Source organism: Falco naumanni, chromosome 1 (assembly GCF_017639655.2).
Source record: "Falco naumanni isolate bFalNau1 chromosome 1, bFalNau1.pat, whole genome shotgun sequence".
Taxonomy (NCBI): domain Eukaryota; kingdom Metazoa; phylum Chordata; class Aves; order Falconiformes; family Falconidae; genus Falco; species Falco naumanni.
The window spans coordinates 107,204,345-107,219,881 of record NC_054054.1 but is presented as its reverse complement, the minus strand read 5'-3'; the positions used below and the strand labels follow the sequence as shown (position 1 = coordinate 107,219,881).

The window sequence follows — 15,537 nt, the reverse complement described above, 5'->3', positions numbered from 1 at the left end:
TGGGTGTAGATGTGCCGGGGGGATTTGCTCTCACTCCCAGCCGGCTCTGTTTGGAAGAGCTGTGGTGGTATGGCATCTACTTGAGTAACAGTTTCAATTAAGCTCTCTTGACAAGCTGTTGTGTGACTGGTGAACTAATGGGAGGAGCCCCCTCCTCAGCTGCTGAGGTTTAAACTCCAACAGGGACAAAGATCAAACATGCAGCTAATTACCCTTTTAACACTTAAACATATCTCCCTCCTTCAGGGGAAGGCATCAGCTCCAAGCAGCAGCTTCTGTGCTGGGAGGCCTGAGTGCTGGCTTGGGCTGGCTCAACACGTGAGGTGGGGTTGGGCAAGACATGGGCAGTGTAACTGCAGCCCCTTCCTGCTCTGGAGTGGCCACTCGCCACCTTTTTTCCTCTCTATGTGGAGTAATTGGGTCCAGGACAAGTGTGAGCTGGGGAATTGCCCACCCCTGCAGAGATCCATGTCCCGTGCTGGAAGCAGAAAGGGAGGCTGCAAAGGCGAAGCAAGATGGAGCATCTGACCTTGCTCCCCACTGAACCCTCTCTCTGTCTCCTAGAGTGTGTCTCTGAAGACTGCCGCTCTGTCATCCAGGAACAGGCCACGGCCCTAGGGCTCTCCATGTTCGCACTCTTGGTGAGGCGGTGCAGCAGCCTGCTGAGAGAATGCGTGCAAGGTAAGGGGTTACTGGCAGGATCCATGCAGCTGCCTACGAAGCAGCCTGGTGGGGTTCAAGCCCTCATTCCCTGCTATTTTGTACACCCCTTTCCCTCTGCTGGGACCCTTGGATTCTCCCCCAGCATCCCAAGCTCTGCCCAGGTTATGGCTGGATCACCTGGCCAGAAAGCCCCTGATGTGTGCAGGCCAAAACATTTGGAAGAAAGGAATGGACTCTGGACATGTTTTCTGCTGGCTATTGGGAAACTTCCCAAAACTGGGACCTCGGAATCCTATCTTTATGACTGGTGCAGTGGCACTCCACTGTCCTCAATCAAAGGGATCACAGATGTCCTGGCTTTCCCCTTAGACCAGTCTGTGTAGGGAGAACAGACGTGTCTTTGTGCTTGCTGTGAGTTGTGGCTGTTCCCTTGTGGGTCCAAGGCTGGGATGTTGGGATCCGTGTCATGCACCCCCAGTCCCTGCCTGAGCCTGGCTCCTGGCTGCAGTGAGCTGCCGCAGCTCTACTGTCTTGTATTTGCAGTTCAGCCACGAGAGGTGGAGCAGGAGGATGATGAGGAGGACGACATCAAGGTCTCTGCCTTGCCCCAAGACCTGAAGGAGCTGCTCCCCAGTGTGAAGGTCTGGTCGGACTGGATGCTTGGCCACCCAGACACCTGGAATCCTCCTCCAACCTCTCTCGAGCTCCCCAAACAGTACGTGCATCCTCTGGTCTGTCTTCTGGTGTCTGCTCCCTTCCTGATCCTTGTGCCACCTTTCCCCCTTGCTCATGCTTACTCCTGGCTGCGGGGCTCTGACCTGAGCACCCAGAAGAGGCTCACTGCACAGGGGATGTTTGGGGGGGCACTCGTCACCCTTGGTGACACTGACTTCTTCACTGATGCTTGGGTAGAGCTGAAGTATCTCTGAGGGGGCTGGCAGGTGCCCTTTGCTTCTGTGTGTGTTAGAAGACGGCCCATGAGCCGGGTTTTTATCTTCTGCTTAGGATGTACATCTGCTTTTGTTGGGATACGTCTCTTTTACGTGCTCTGCTGGCCCAGCCAGCTGAACAGGCAGGGCCTTCCTCTCTGCAAGAGGGAAGTCCGTTTCCAGCATAAGCATTTCGTTGCCTTTTTTTGACTGAATCAGGCCAACCTTGGGCAGGCTGGGCTGGCCTGGAGCAGCTTGCTTGCTCGCAGAGCTCCAAAAGTCACCTCCCTTCTTCTTGCTGCTTCAGAAACAGCTTGTGTCTACCCCTGCAATGCACAAAAGGGTTAATTTTCTAAACTGGTTGATTTCAACCCATTAGTCCATAATGCGGACTAGGCAATTTGCATATTTTTGGACAGAAAATCGAGTGAAGGGGCCAAGTATGGAGTATGCGAAACAGTGTCTGAGCATGCTCTGTAGCTGCTTTCCCGCAGGATTTTCCATCTGCCTCCGGTACTCCGGATCCAGAGCCTGAAATCACGTCTTATTGTTAATCCAAAGGAGCCAGAACCCAGGGTGATGGGAAGGCGCATTAAGAGTAATCCAGCAAAGTGGCTTAACCATTAATGGGTCCCCACTCCGTGCGTCAGGTCCAGTCCTGCTCTACTAGTTTATTGCCTCTTACTCCAGTTCTTTTTCATTTGGCTGAGGAAATGGAAATCTCACACAGGAAGTTCTGGGCCTCATTTTGTGGAGATGGAGTCTGTTTTCTGTTTGTCGGCTGCTCGGTGTGGGACCGCTGCCTGCTCATGTGAACTGCTGCCCATCTTTGGGCAGGAACTCAAACTGGGATCTATCACGTGAGCCTGCGTGCACCAATCCCCCCTTCCCTTTGCGCTGCCTGCGCAGGGAGCCGCTGAGCCCTTGGCGACGGGCAGCTTCAAGATGGAATTTCTGATTGGGTTCGTGCAGCCAGCGCTCGGCGCCTTCCCTGGGACGAGCTGCCTCCCCCCACTGCGGGGCATGGGGCAGCATCCCCCCGGGGTTGCTGGAGCAGGTGCGGGCTCCTGCTTGCCCGCTGGGGTGGGAGAAGGCAGTGGTGGCAGCCTGCCCCAGAGCACGGCAGTGCGTGGCTCTTTGGGGAGCAGTGGGCATGGGTTGGGTGGCTCTACTACACAAGGTCTTGGTCTGCTCGGCGGAGGAATGAGGGTCTTTGTCTTGTAGCAGAGGTCCAACTGCCTCCCCACCTTGCCCTCTCCATGGAGGGTGGCTGAGCAGCTCCTCTTGTCCCACCATGCCCATACTCTGGAGCATGGGCAGCCTTCCCCAGTTGGCTCCCAGCTACTCCAGCCTGGTGCTCTTTGGCTTAATGCAGAGCATCTGTCTTACCCACAGTGAGGAGACTGGCTGCACTTTCAGCCCAGACCACTTGTGCGGACGGGTGTTGGTGGTCTGGGGCTCTGCGACAGCAGCGGCTCCGCTTCCCTGGAGGTGTGCGTAGTGATGAATAGCAGGGAGCCAGCTCCGCTCTTGGGCATGACCTGGGACTTGCAACCTTTTCCCTGGAGGTAGGAAAGGAAAAGGGGAGCACTGGGTTAGTGTTTCAGCTCTCTATTGACACAAGCCTGCTGACTGGCCTGGGGCTGTTCAGTAACCAGGTAGAGTCACCAAGGCTGGAGGTTTAGATAGGAGCAGCTTCAAAGAAGTTTAGAAGTAAAACATGGGTCAGAGCAGCAGGCGTGTTGGAGTAAGCCAAGGTTTATGGGCAGGGTGAGCCCAAGAGTGAGGAGAGCATGCAAGGAGCAAGCACAGATGCCAAGTTGTAGAACTCGGTGAGGGGCTTGTGCTGTTTCACATGTGTGCTCTGTGCCCCAGCGGTGGTGGGACATGCCGTGAGGCCCCCACCAGTGCCAATGGAGAAGCTGGCTGGACGCACTGAAACCGCCTCCCAGATCTCTGCAGCCGTTGCTTTCATTGCCCCTTGTGATGGTGCGGGCACAGAAAAGGGATGGTAAAAAAAAAACACAAACTGAAGCACAGAAGCACCCTGCAGGGATGCCATGAGCGTGCTAAAGCTTCTGGAAAAAACAGGCCCTGTACCCACCTGGCAGCCCACTAGGAGCAAAGGCCTGGCCCAGAGCTTGCATCAAAGTGCAGCTCGTCCGGGGCCAGTGCTGCTGCCAGAATGACGGCCTGGGCTCAGGGCCAGCAGGGCAGCTTGTCAAGACTCCGCCAGAGCCTAGGGCTCGGGCTGCCGGGGCTATACGTCCTGAGGCCTCTGCTCACACTGCGTTCGCCATGTTCAGGATCACTCGTTCTTAGTAAAGGAGAGAGCTGGGGGACTTTGAGAACGTCTAAACTCAGCCCAGCTGTGGCAGTTGGTTTATTGCTTTCAGCTGGTACTTGAACCCGGGTCCTGGTCTTGGAGTCTTTCCCAGGTTTAATCCCCGGAGCTTTCTCTGCAGCTGTATGACACTGCGCTGACCCCGAATGAGGATAGGAAAATAGAAACGGTGCCAAGCCAGAGTCTCTTTTTCATTTGGAGTCTGGCTGTCTGCCCATGACCAGGGTTACATAATGGGAAACATAGCTGGGGCTCTGGAGAGCCCGCGTTTCACCACGCTGCCCAGACCTTCGCGTTCTGATGCTATATATCTTCCTAATTGTAGCTCGGATGCATTTATCACACTGCTGGATTTGAGTCCTTACAATAAAAAAAAAAAAAACCACCCAAAAAAAAAAAAAAAACCCCACACCAAATTCCTCAGCTCGCTGCTTTCCCCCTTGGACAGAGGCGGAGGGAAAGGTGTGAGGGGTGAGCACTGCTGAAACCCAGCATGTGGCTGCGAGCCGTGCGGGAGTGGGCTCTGTAGAGTGGGATGGGAGGCTCAGGAGGCTGCGTCTTCAGGGTCCTTTTTTTGGCAAGGGCTTGGGAATGAACCCCAGCTCCTGGTGGGCATCCTCTCCCTACCTGGGGGCTCAGTAGTCCTGAATTCAAGCCAAATGAGAAGCTACACCTTTCCCCAAAACCACTGTCCTTGGTCTAGCACACTCATCCAGCTTTTAGCCACACCTGCACGGTCACCGTGGCTCAGGGGATGCACTGGGATGTGTTTTCAGGCCAGAAGGCCATAGAGAGGTGACAGGCTGCTTAGATTCCTCTCTTGGGGCTGCTGTGTGTATTTGAGAGGTTGAGGTGTCCTTCCCATCTACCAGTTTAGGAGAGGGGCTCAGTGAGCTTTCTGTGGCTCTTTTTCTCCCATTTCCAGAATAGGAACTAAACCTGACCGTGGACATCTCTGCTTCAGAGCAGCAGTGTCCTGTGGCTCAGAGATTGTGTGTCTGGACTAGTTGTTGCCAGGTCTTCTAGCAGCAAGCAACGGTCACTTCTGTATCTGAAAATTATTTATATCTGCATGTTTCACGGCAAACGTTGCATTGAGGTCCGAGCAGATGGTCGTTTTAAGTAGTTGCACTGATGTGCAACTGGGTTAGAGAAGTGTCTTTCATACCAGCTGTCCTCAGGAGTAACTTGCAGAGGTTGGGGTGTAAAAACAGGGAGTCCTGGGGAGAGGGAAGCAGAGTGGATCTCCTAAGGCAGATATTAGCAGCAGATGGGACAAAAGGCAGATCTCCAAGGAGGCTGCTGTCATTCAAGTGAATCCATCTCCTTTTGGGACATATGGTTGTGAAGAGAGCTGGGCAGGGGAGAGCACAACTTCTCCTTGCTCTACTTTGTTGCCACGATGAAACCGTTGCTAAATGAAGTGCAAGAATCAATGGGGAAGCCACTGGCTAGACAGACAAACTGCTGCAGGGCTGACCCTGGCAAATCTGGGCTTCTTCCATGCTGGAGTGAAGGGCCTCTCACTTTGTGGAGACTGTCTGCAAGCATTTAAAAATGGTTAATTTAAACCAAGTATTAAATTAAATCCAAAAGCTCTGAGCACATTCTAGAGCTTACCTTCCCAGAGAGATCTGCCAGATCGTTCTCATCACATCGCTCTTGCAGAGAAGTGTCACTGAGATGGCAGCTCCCACTGGGAGGGATGGACAGAGTCTTGGACAGGGGTGCCAAGACCTTGCTGGAGACTAAATGGAAAATCCCTTTTGCAGATCTCAGCCTTAGTTAGTAATGCTGGCCACCAGAGTTTCTCTATCGAGACATCAAAGTGAGGATTGAGAGGTGTCTCAGTAGTGTAAACCTGGCTGAGAATGAAGGCACAGTTGACCGAAGCAGAAGCCAAAAGTCTCTATGGAGAAGGGGGCTGTGGGGAAGCAGAGGCTGGCTGGGAGGAAACTGCACCTCTCCTGGGGAGGAGAACATCCCTCTAACTCCGAAGGCATGTTCTTGGGAGAGGGATGGGTTTATGGACGCCCGGCTGGCCAAAGGGAACACATACAGGGCAGAGCGGGGGAAATCGTTGGTGCCATGGGGTACAGGGGCTGTGACCACGTCATCCCCGCTCTGGGCAGCTGTGTCTGAGTCCAGGACAAGGTTGACGAACGCCTTTTGGGAAGAGCTCCCACCGCCAACCCTTTTTTATTCCTTGCAGAGGAGCTGCTTTCAGTTTGGCTTCGCCTGGGCCAGGAAAGAGGAAACCCAGGAGGGGGATGCGGAGCGCTTTGTGCTGGGGTGGGCACCGGTGCCGCCTTGCACCGGGAGCCGGTGGGTGTGCATCGCCTGGCCCCGGGAGCACGCGAGCCCGAGGCGTTTGCCATCTGCACGGCAGCGTGGCTCTTGGCGGCTAGGGAACACAATGCAGGGCTTCTTCTGCGCCGCGCTTTCCGGGTTTGTTCTGCAGCTGTGGAGTTTGAATGTTAGTGTTTAAACAAGCTGGTATTACACAGGAAATGGCCACCTCCACAGGCCCCCGCAGGCTTGTAACATGGGGTCATTGTGCTTGATATTAATCACCAGGCAGCCCGCGCCCCTGGTGAAGATGGTGGCTTACGCCGGCACGCCACACGGCACTGTGGCGGCCGGGGATTTGGCGAGCATCAGGCTGGCCCCGGCACCCTCTGCTCTCCCCACGTTTCAGTGCGTGCCTTTTGCCTTGCGGTGATGCCTGCCCGTCGTGGGCATCCCTCTTTGCTCGGAGCCATCCCCACGCAGACCCGCACGCTGGGGCTGCGCTCCAGCCTGTGCGCTCGGCTGCGCACTTGTGCGGTGCTCTCACCGTCGCCTGGCCAGGCTGCGTCCTGTCGGCGTGCAGCTGGGCTGCGCTCACACTGACAGCTACATTAAACCTGGAATTCTGAGGCAATAAAAAAGAAATTAACTCTTATTTTTTTTCCCCTGTCCTAGTGGAATAAGCAAATGTAAATGTGTCTGTGGGGAAGTGAATGAACCCCCGTTCTGAGGAAAGACCTCGCGCTAACCCCCTTCTCGCTTCCTCGGTTAAAAGCTCTGGGAGCCTTATCCCGGTACCTGGGAGCTGCGTGCCTGGGCTCGGTGTCAGTAATTCAGGGCCTCCCTCCGCAGAGGGATGCCAAAGATGTGGCACTGTGCATACGCAGCGCTTCCAAGCACCTGGGCCTGCCTTGGCTTTGCAGAGACGCTCCGGTACCGCAGCGCCGTTGGGTGACATAAGCCAGAAACGCCTGGAGGTGGTCACGGCAGCATCCTGGGAAGGAGCAGTGGGGAGAAGGTGCCTGGCAGGGCTCCCGAGTGTTGTGTGACCTTCTGGGGCAAGTGCGTGTCCCAGCAGGAGATCCACGGTACCGTAGGGTGTCGGCATGAGCTGTTTGCCTTCGCTAGCTTTGCCAGCGGGTAGCAGCTGGTAAATGATCTTGGTGGTGGCAGTGCTGGGAGATACACTGCAGAGGAGCTGCACTGAGTGTAGCTGCACCCGAGGGGAAGGCAGCCCCGCTCTCTGCAGTGCTACCTCTGTATCACAGGAGAAAACCAGAGCAGAAACGCCAACACATTCTTCTTTGTTGGCTTTTTGAAGGCTCTGCAGGGTGTTGCATGTGAGAGAGTGCTGCCCGGCTGCCAGCCGCTGCTACAGAGCTGCTCAGGGTTGCATTGCAGTGAGGTCTTGCTACCTGGGGAGCCAGCACAGTCTGTGGTTTGACTGAAGCAAGCCCAGAGTGGAAACCTAACACATGCAGTGCAAATGACAGATGTGGCAAGGCACTGCAAAGCTATAGGGAGCTGGGGATGAAGAGGATAAAGTGACAGGAACTGCTTTTGCGCTCGGGGGGTGGCAAGGGGCTGCCCTGCCTGGCAGCGCTGCCGGAGGAGGTGGGGGCAGGCAGCTGCTGGGGCAGAGGGGAAGGGACTGCTGGGCTGGGTGGCTGCGAAGGTGTTGGCAGCATCAGCTTGGTGGCTGTTCACATGGCTTTTTTCTGACTTTGGGTGCCAAGCCCCGTGGAGGGAGATGGCTCCCTGTACTTCATCTGTGCTGCTCCTTCACCCCATTAGCATGTGGACCCCAGTCCTGCCCAGCATCCTACCCTCACTGGTCATCTTCATCCCCTGCCTACAGCTCTGTTTCTTTGGGAATACAGGCGAGGTCTCTGTTTCTTTCCTTTCTCCTCCACCCTGACCCCATGCACCTGGCTGCCTCAGCCCACCAGGAGCATCCTCAGCATCAGTGCCCGTCCGCAGTGGGCTTGTTCCCCAGCAGCTGCAGGCACTCTCCCTGTTCCTCTCCCCTGCTGATGCCTGCAGCTTCTGCATCTCCTTCATCCAAGCTGAGCCCTCATTGCAGCCCACACTGGAGGGGCCCCACCAGTGCTATGTGACCGGACTCAGGCAGCCAAGCCCAGTTGCCAGCAGGGCACTGGGGGAGGGCTGAGCCTCCCAAGCCCTGTGCATCTCCCATGGGCAGAGCTCGCCTTGGAGGTGGCCCAGAGCAGCCCTATCACATCCGGTGCTTGTCTCTGCAGCCTGGGCCGGAGGATAAACTATCAGGGCTGTGGGGCAGTGGATCATTCCTCTTATTATTTTCTTCTTTTGCAGATAGGGGTCGTGGAAAGTTCAGTTCCTTTTAACCCTCACAGCTCTGTTTATTTTCCAGCTGGTAGCACAAACGCAGCGTTTCCCATTACATCACAAAGGGCCTCGGACAGATCCCTCCGAAAAACGTGTTGCAACTGTTTATTTTTTTCCATATTTAAACATTTCTGACAGCCAGACCTGGCTGAGCCAAGCGGTGGAGCTTTGTGAATGAACCCAGCTCCTGGTGTCTGTGCCCAGAAGGCTTTGAAGGACCTCTTCTCCTCTGCGGTGTGCGGGCTGGGGCTGGCTCCGGGACGTGGGCGACTCTGCGTTACATGTGTGCTGATTACGTGCTGGGCTTTGATTAATGGCTCCTCATTCTGCCTGGCTCCCAGGACGCTCTTGAAAACAAGATGTTTCATTTCAGTGTGCTTTCCTGGTACATTGATTCCCGTAAATAACCGAGTGCAGACTCTGTCCACCTGGAGCAGTTCAAAGAGCAGGGGGGCCTCCCTCCAGCCCTGGGCTGCCTCGGGCCGCACCGGTCACTGCTGCGCGCCCAGTGATGCTGGCTTCCCTGTGCTTTTCAGTGCCCCAGAGGTGTGGGGTGGATGAGCAGCCCTCCTTTCTGCCACCAGAAGCAGATCAGCCCTAGTTTCCCCTGTTCTCTGCTTTTTTCCTAGTTTATGCACTAAAACAAAAAAAATATCTGGGTGCTTTTAGAAACAGGAGAAAGAAATGCAGTAGGAGGCAGCCTGACTGGCTGCAGCGTCCCGGTGCTTGTTGCCTGCTTCCCTCACGGTGGCCCTCTCTGGGGTGCTGGGCCCTCCCCGGGGTGTGCTCAGCGATGGGAAGTGTGATGAGAACGTGTGGAGAGCAGTCCAGAGCTGCTGGTAGCCTTGTGTTCGCACCCGGCTCCCTGCATGTCACTGCTGCTCCAGGAAGGTGAGACGCTGCAGAGGCAGCTTTGTAGGTCACTAACCAGTGTTGAAACCATGGCCAGAAGCAAAACACGGCTTAACCCCCCGCGGCTGGGGTTTAACTAAAAAAAAAGATATAAAATCTCTGCGCTTTAGAGCGTGGCTGCAGCACGTGGTCGCAGCAGATAACAGCTGCGCGAAGGAGAGGGTGCCCCAGCCTGGGCTGGAGCCCCCCAGGTGCCTCTTTTGCCCCGACAGCAGCGCGGGTGTTCGGTCTGTCCTCCCAGCAGGCTTTAAAATTGAGTAACAAGCATCGTTGCTCCCATCTGGAACGAGCTGGGTTCCTGCCGGCACTGCACAGGGAAGCTGCTTCCCGCGCATGTGCCGGCTCGGGAGCAGGCAGAGGTGGGCAGAGCAGCGGGAAGGGCGAGATCCTGGGAGCCGTCCCCATCCAGGGGGACGGGTGGTCGGTGTCAGCGCTCGCAGGCGAGGGTTGCAAGCCCTCCTGGGTTCGGTGCCAGCGCAGCTGCGGCTGGAGCCCTCCCGGTGGGGTAGGTTAGCGGTGGTGGCGTGCCTTGCCTCGCCTCACCTCTCTGGTATTCGCTGCAGCATTGCAGGCAACTCCCAACACATTCCAGCCCCGAATTGCTCACGTCTCTCCTCGTTCTCCCAGGGTCTCAGTAGATGTGTGGGCGACGCTGGCTGACTTCTGTAACATACTGACCACAGTGAATCAGTCGGAGGTGCCCTTGTACAAGGACCCAGATGACGACCTTGCCCTGCTTAGCCTGGAAGAGGATCGGCTGCTTTCGGGCTTCGTTCCCCTGCTGGTCGCCCCCCAGGAGCCCTGCTACGTGGAGAGGACCTCGGACAAGGTCAGCAGTAGGCCAAACATCCCCCCTCGATTCCTCCAGACTTTTATTCTTGGGAAGTTTTCTGTGCAAACGGAACACGATTAAGTCATTGAGAAGGGTGTTAAGGGAAAATATCGACCTTTCAGCCGCTGACATCCAGCTCTGTGTCATGAAAACCCCTCTCGACTTCCTCTGGTGTGTGTGTGCTCGCTGGCATGTTGTATATACGATCATTTCCTCACTTGTTTAAATAGTGCAGCTTGTGTTGGCAGTGCTCTCAGTGCACTCCAAATGGTTTGCATCATGCTTAAAGCACCCTCCCCCTCCCCCCGGCCACAAAACTCTGCCTTAGGAAGGCAGCCAGGACTTTTTTCCTTCTCTAAAGAGGAGAGTGATAAATAGGTGACTAGAGAGAAGCAGACACCATGTGTTAACGTACAAAAGGCTTTTAGGAATATGAAGCATTCCCCACTGCCCGCTCTCTATTTTCCTTTCTTTGCTCTAGGAGCCCATTCTAGCCTGAACTTTCCTTTGGCTGTTTGTTTTTAGAATAATGAAATCAGTTCCCTTGTTGATGTGGGGTTTTGGGTCTGCTCTCTGCCACCACCTGGCCAGAAGGGACCTGGGGGCTGCACTTGGATAACGTGTCTGAACCTGATGGGGGATATAAGAGGCACAATGGCATTTGTTTTGCACACCCTTGGAGGCACGGCAGGATAAGAGTGGCTCTCAACAGTTTCCTGCTTGGAGGCAGGATCACAGCACCAGAAACGCTGCTCATCTGGGAAGCTGTGGCATTGGTGCTGCGAGAGGAGAAGTGGAGATGCAGAGGCTGGCTTCCGTGGAGAGCCTGCATGTGACGGTGGCAGCGTGCCTTCCCATGTGCCACTTCTTGATATTTGCCTGAAATGATGGTGAGAAATTTAGGACATTTGTCACAGAGGGACCCAAGAGGTGCAAATTTGTTTCACCTCTCTGCCCAGCCCATGCTCACAGCACTGCCCATGGCACAGGGTCCCAGTAAAACCGAGAGCTCTCCCGGCTTGGTAAAACACCTTAGTCTAGGAAATCATTGTGGAAAAATCGATTTTCAAGGTTCTGTTTGAAGGGGTTAAAATAAGAAGTGTGCGGTTGCCATTGCTGTCCTCAGGTAGCCTGTTTGACCAGTGTGTGTTGTGGCCTCACCAGGGTTCTGCTGGGGACAGTCCCAGAGCCCCATTCTCTGTGCTGGGACTCCTTCCCCAGCAGCCACAAACCAGAGCCCCCAGCAGGCAGGTGAGGTGGCTGAGCAGCTCCGTCTGGTGCCCCATAACTTGTGGGAAGGGGTCGGTATTCCCTGAACTTTGCCTTTTCTAACCACACACCAGTTTATTCGGAGTGCCATCTACCTGCCCTGCCAGGCATTTGCACTCATCTTTGGAAAAGAAGAGACGTATCTTTTGCCCTATAGCTACATCTCAGCTTCTGAGCTGAGTTTTCTCACTCTCCTAGCTCCCTTTGGTTGTGGTGCTTTATAAAGAAACTGTACAACACCACTGGTGGGGGCTGGTGCCCTTCGCAGCTAAACAGCAGCCACCCAAGCATCCAGGATTTTTAGGCATGGTGGTACCAGCTCAGCCCTGCTGAAAGGACGACAGATCCCAGAGGGAAGAAGCTGGGCCTGCCTGGGTCTGTCCCCCCCTTATTTTTGGGTTTTTTTTGCCGCCTCTGTGGGTCTTGTTTGGTTTGAAAGGGGCTGACTTGGGAACCGTAATCCCACCCAGCAGGCTGGGGTGTTTGTGCAGGTCTGAGCCCCCCTGTTGTGTGCCAGTTGTGCTGTGCCATCTCCTGGTCTCTGCCTTAACGCACCAGATGCATCACACCGAGGTAGACAGAGGAACCCACTGGTACCAGCACTGCCTGGGACACGCTGAGCAGAAGCACTGGGTTCTGTGAGGTCTGTTCTCCATCCAGTACTGACCGATGTTTTCATTAGTGGTCAGACTGGTGAAACAGCAGGTGTGCATATTCACTTTGCAGAGGACACCCAAGAGGATTAAGGGGAGGCCAGCGAGACAAAGCAGAAATCTCAAAAGCCTGACTTCCATGTAGGGATTCAAGAGCTCAGGCTTTTTAGTCTAGAGGAAATTCAGGGAAAATGCAGTAAGCTGCTGCACAGAGAGCAAGCTGTCCTCCAGCTCCGCGCTGAAAAGCACAGAAAAGAATGGGCATAAATTGCAGCAAAATAGATTAAGACTAGACTTTAGGGAAGGCTTCGTACCTTTGGGTAGTTAAGCACTTGAAAGCAGCCTCCTTAGCGATTCTGCAGAATCTCTTCCGGCTTGGAGATTTGTAAGAGCAGGCTGGGTGGCTCTCCCAGGTACAACATGGGTGGACGTGAATGCTTTAGAAAAGGAGGCAAAGTGACCTCTTTGGATGTTCCTACCCCATTTTCTGTGATTCAGTAATGCAGTAGAAAGGGACTGGAGTGGCAGCTGCATCGTTACAGTCAGATGACTACCTTGTTCCACAAATCTTCTCCTTCTGCAATATTAATGACGTGAATTATTTGACTCTCCAGAAGTAGGCTGTTGTAGAAGGCAGTGCAGACCAAGCCAGGAAGGTATGACTGAGAGGCACGAATACATATGCCTTTCACGAGTGACTGTGTGCAAGATACAAAAAAAGCACTTCCCTGCAAAGAAGCCCCTAATCCAACTCAACCAAGGGATCCTTGTGTGTGGCCCCCAGTCCACCATCTGCTCCCTGCCCTCCTTTTAGTGTGCAGAGCCCAGATGAATCTGATTCCTCAGCAGACGCATCTCTGGGCTGTTTGCAGTGGAAGGGTGCTGTATCTGTGCTGAGCATGGTGGCACAAGGGGATCTCTATCCCTGAGCCTCAATGAGGCGATGGCAGCAGGCACTGCAGCGGAGCAACTCTGGCACGTACCGCATCCAGCTGCGTTGCAGGAACTTTCCCATTTGCCTGCTCCTTGTTGGTCACTGTTTGACTGAGCTGGGAGCAGGTGAGAAATGTTTTTTCTGTGCAGCAAGAACTGCCTTTCCCGTACTGATTTTTCATTGCTTTTTAGCAGGAGTTATTTTTCTGCACCCAATTTGTTTCTCTTGTTCTCAGACTTGGCGCAGTTTTCAGCCCAAGTTCCTGACACTTCTTTGCTGGAGAGGCAAAGAAAATGTACTGCTCTTTATATGGCACCCTGTGAATGTCTTGTGGCCTGGGAGGAAGGTTCTGGTATGCCAAAGAGGCTCTGGGAAGCTCTCTGTGGTGCCTTTCCTGTCACTTGCATGGCTAGGAAGAGGCGGTTGTATTTTTACTGTTTTTTCCCCCTTGCTTGCTGATGCTCCAAATCCTTACCCCATGCTTTTGCACCATAGTTTTTTAAGGAATTTGTAAAATTTTGGAGGGAAGGCATCTGCTGAAAGGCAAGACTGGAGAGTATTGGGTTTAAAATGGTGTTAGGTTATTGGCTCCTCCAAGAAGATGGTTGTTTTGTAAGCTATATAGGACAAACACTGTGCTTCCCACTTCTTTTTCTTCTCCACATCCCATTTAGTAGATGGAGCACAGTATTCAGCCAGAGTTTCTCAGCAAGTTTTTGAGCATTTGGCCTGGCTCTTATTTTGAGTGAAAATGTTCTGACTCTGTTCGTTGCCATGAAGCTGCGCGTTCAGATTCCTGCTGGAGCCAGTGTGACACTCAGAGCTTCCCATCGTCTCTTGCACTGTCATTGAAGCTGTAACCAACAAAAGCTGGCTCCAGGGTGAGCATAACTTGGTGATGTTTTCCTGGGCGTATGTTGGGCAGATATCCATTGCAGCTTGTGTGATGGAACACCATTGAACGTACCAGTCAACAGCAAACTATGCAGCCTGGTGCCTGAGCTGTCAGACTGTGTCTGCAGCATTTGCAGCTGAAGGAGACGCTGCCAGGACCTCACTCACCCAAGCCTTGTACCCAAGGCAAGAGCAGGGAGCAGCAGCATAGCTAAGGTTCAGGAAGAAGGGAGGTAAAGGTGGTGTGTGGTGCTGCTGTGGGGCACTTTGAGTGGAAAACGCTTGTGTTGTGTTGAGGTTAAAGCAAGTCCTAGCTGTGGTGCATCTGAGATATGCATGGGTCTGTTCTTGTGCAGCCCTGGGAACCTGGGGCACGTCCTGGTTTCCTCAGCTCTCACCAAATCCTGTTGTCTGGGGAGCATCCTGCTCTGCAGTGGCCCCGTGGGGCTGGTGGCAAGGCTGGAAGAGGGCTGCAGGTCACCCAGCGTGGAGCAGAGCAGGGAGCTCCTCTGCGCAGGCACATGGCATCACAGATTGCCTGCATCCCTGCAAACTCTGCACGGGCTTGGTATGTGCATCACCTCATGCTCTGCCGCATGCCCCAGCCAGGGAGATGTGGAGGAGAAAGTGTTAATGTCCCTTCCCACAATAAACCTCTCTGCATGGGGGGTCCTGAAACCTGAGCCTCTCTCTCCTCCCCCAGCCCTGACACACGTTAATAAAAGGTTTTTAAACGCCAATAAAAAGGCAGCAGCCCCAGCTCACCAGGTCCGGGGCCCAGGGTCCTTGGGAAGGCACTTCACAAATGTGTTTTTTGCATTTTCAGGCTTTTGGCTGGTGAATAAGATTGAGGAGAAATACTCCTTCCCCTGATAACAATACAGTGAGACGCAGGATCAGCAGTGTGTGGATTAAAACCAGACGGTGCATGATTAATACATATGCTTATAGGGCTAGTCACTGTGGTTCCCTTCTCTCAGAAAGGCACTTTCCCCCCCCCCCCCTCATGTGCACGCTCATGTGTGGAATGGACTGTCTCAGATCCTCACCACTCAGCTAGTCTCAACCCTGTCTCACCTCACCAGGCAAACGAAAGCCCTAAAGTGCAAGGGTCTGAAAAATAGCTAGCAATGTTTTACTGCCCCAGACCTACAAATTGGGTACTGCGTGGCTCTTCCAACTCCAGGGTGGCCAGTAGCTTCCCACACTTGGTGCTGATCTTGTTGCACAAGTCCTTGCTTCCTGCTATTCGCATTACCTGTCAGTGCAGATAGCCTAAAATCCAAACTTGGTTCTCCTTAGAAAACATAATTTTCTTTCCTCTGTACTGTCCAGCCCTGGTGGACAGTCCAAATTTGACCCTCTCTCTTGTTGCTCTAGATCTACAGAACTAGTAGCCTTTGAATTAGCTGTTTAGGAGCTAACTATTATTTAGGCTTGGAATAAAATTA

The 15,537-nt window shown here is 54.0% G+C and overlaps 1 protein-coding gene across 3 annotated transcripts in view; it reads left to right on the top strand.

Annotated features, from left to right (window-relative positions):
* Positions 1 to 15,537, top strand: part of SMG6 (SMG6 nonsense mediated mRNA decay factor) — a 118,194-nt gene that overhangs the window by 57,703 nt on the left and 44,954 nt on the right. For all 3 annotated transcript variants that reach the window (XM_040615674.1, XM_040615665.1, XM_040615654.1), the window contains exons 11-13: positions 565 to 681; positions 1,207 to 1,378; positions 10,132 to 10,333. In XM_040615674.1, coding sequence (XP_040471608.1) covers positions 565 to 681; positions 1,207 to 1,378; positions 10,132 to 10,333 — 491 coding nt within the window. The remainder of the gene's footprint in view (positions 1 to 564; positions 682 to 1,206; positions 1,379 to 10,131; positions 10,334 to 15,537) is intronic.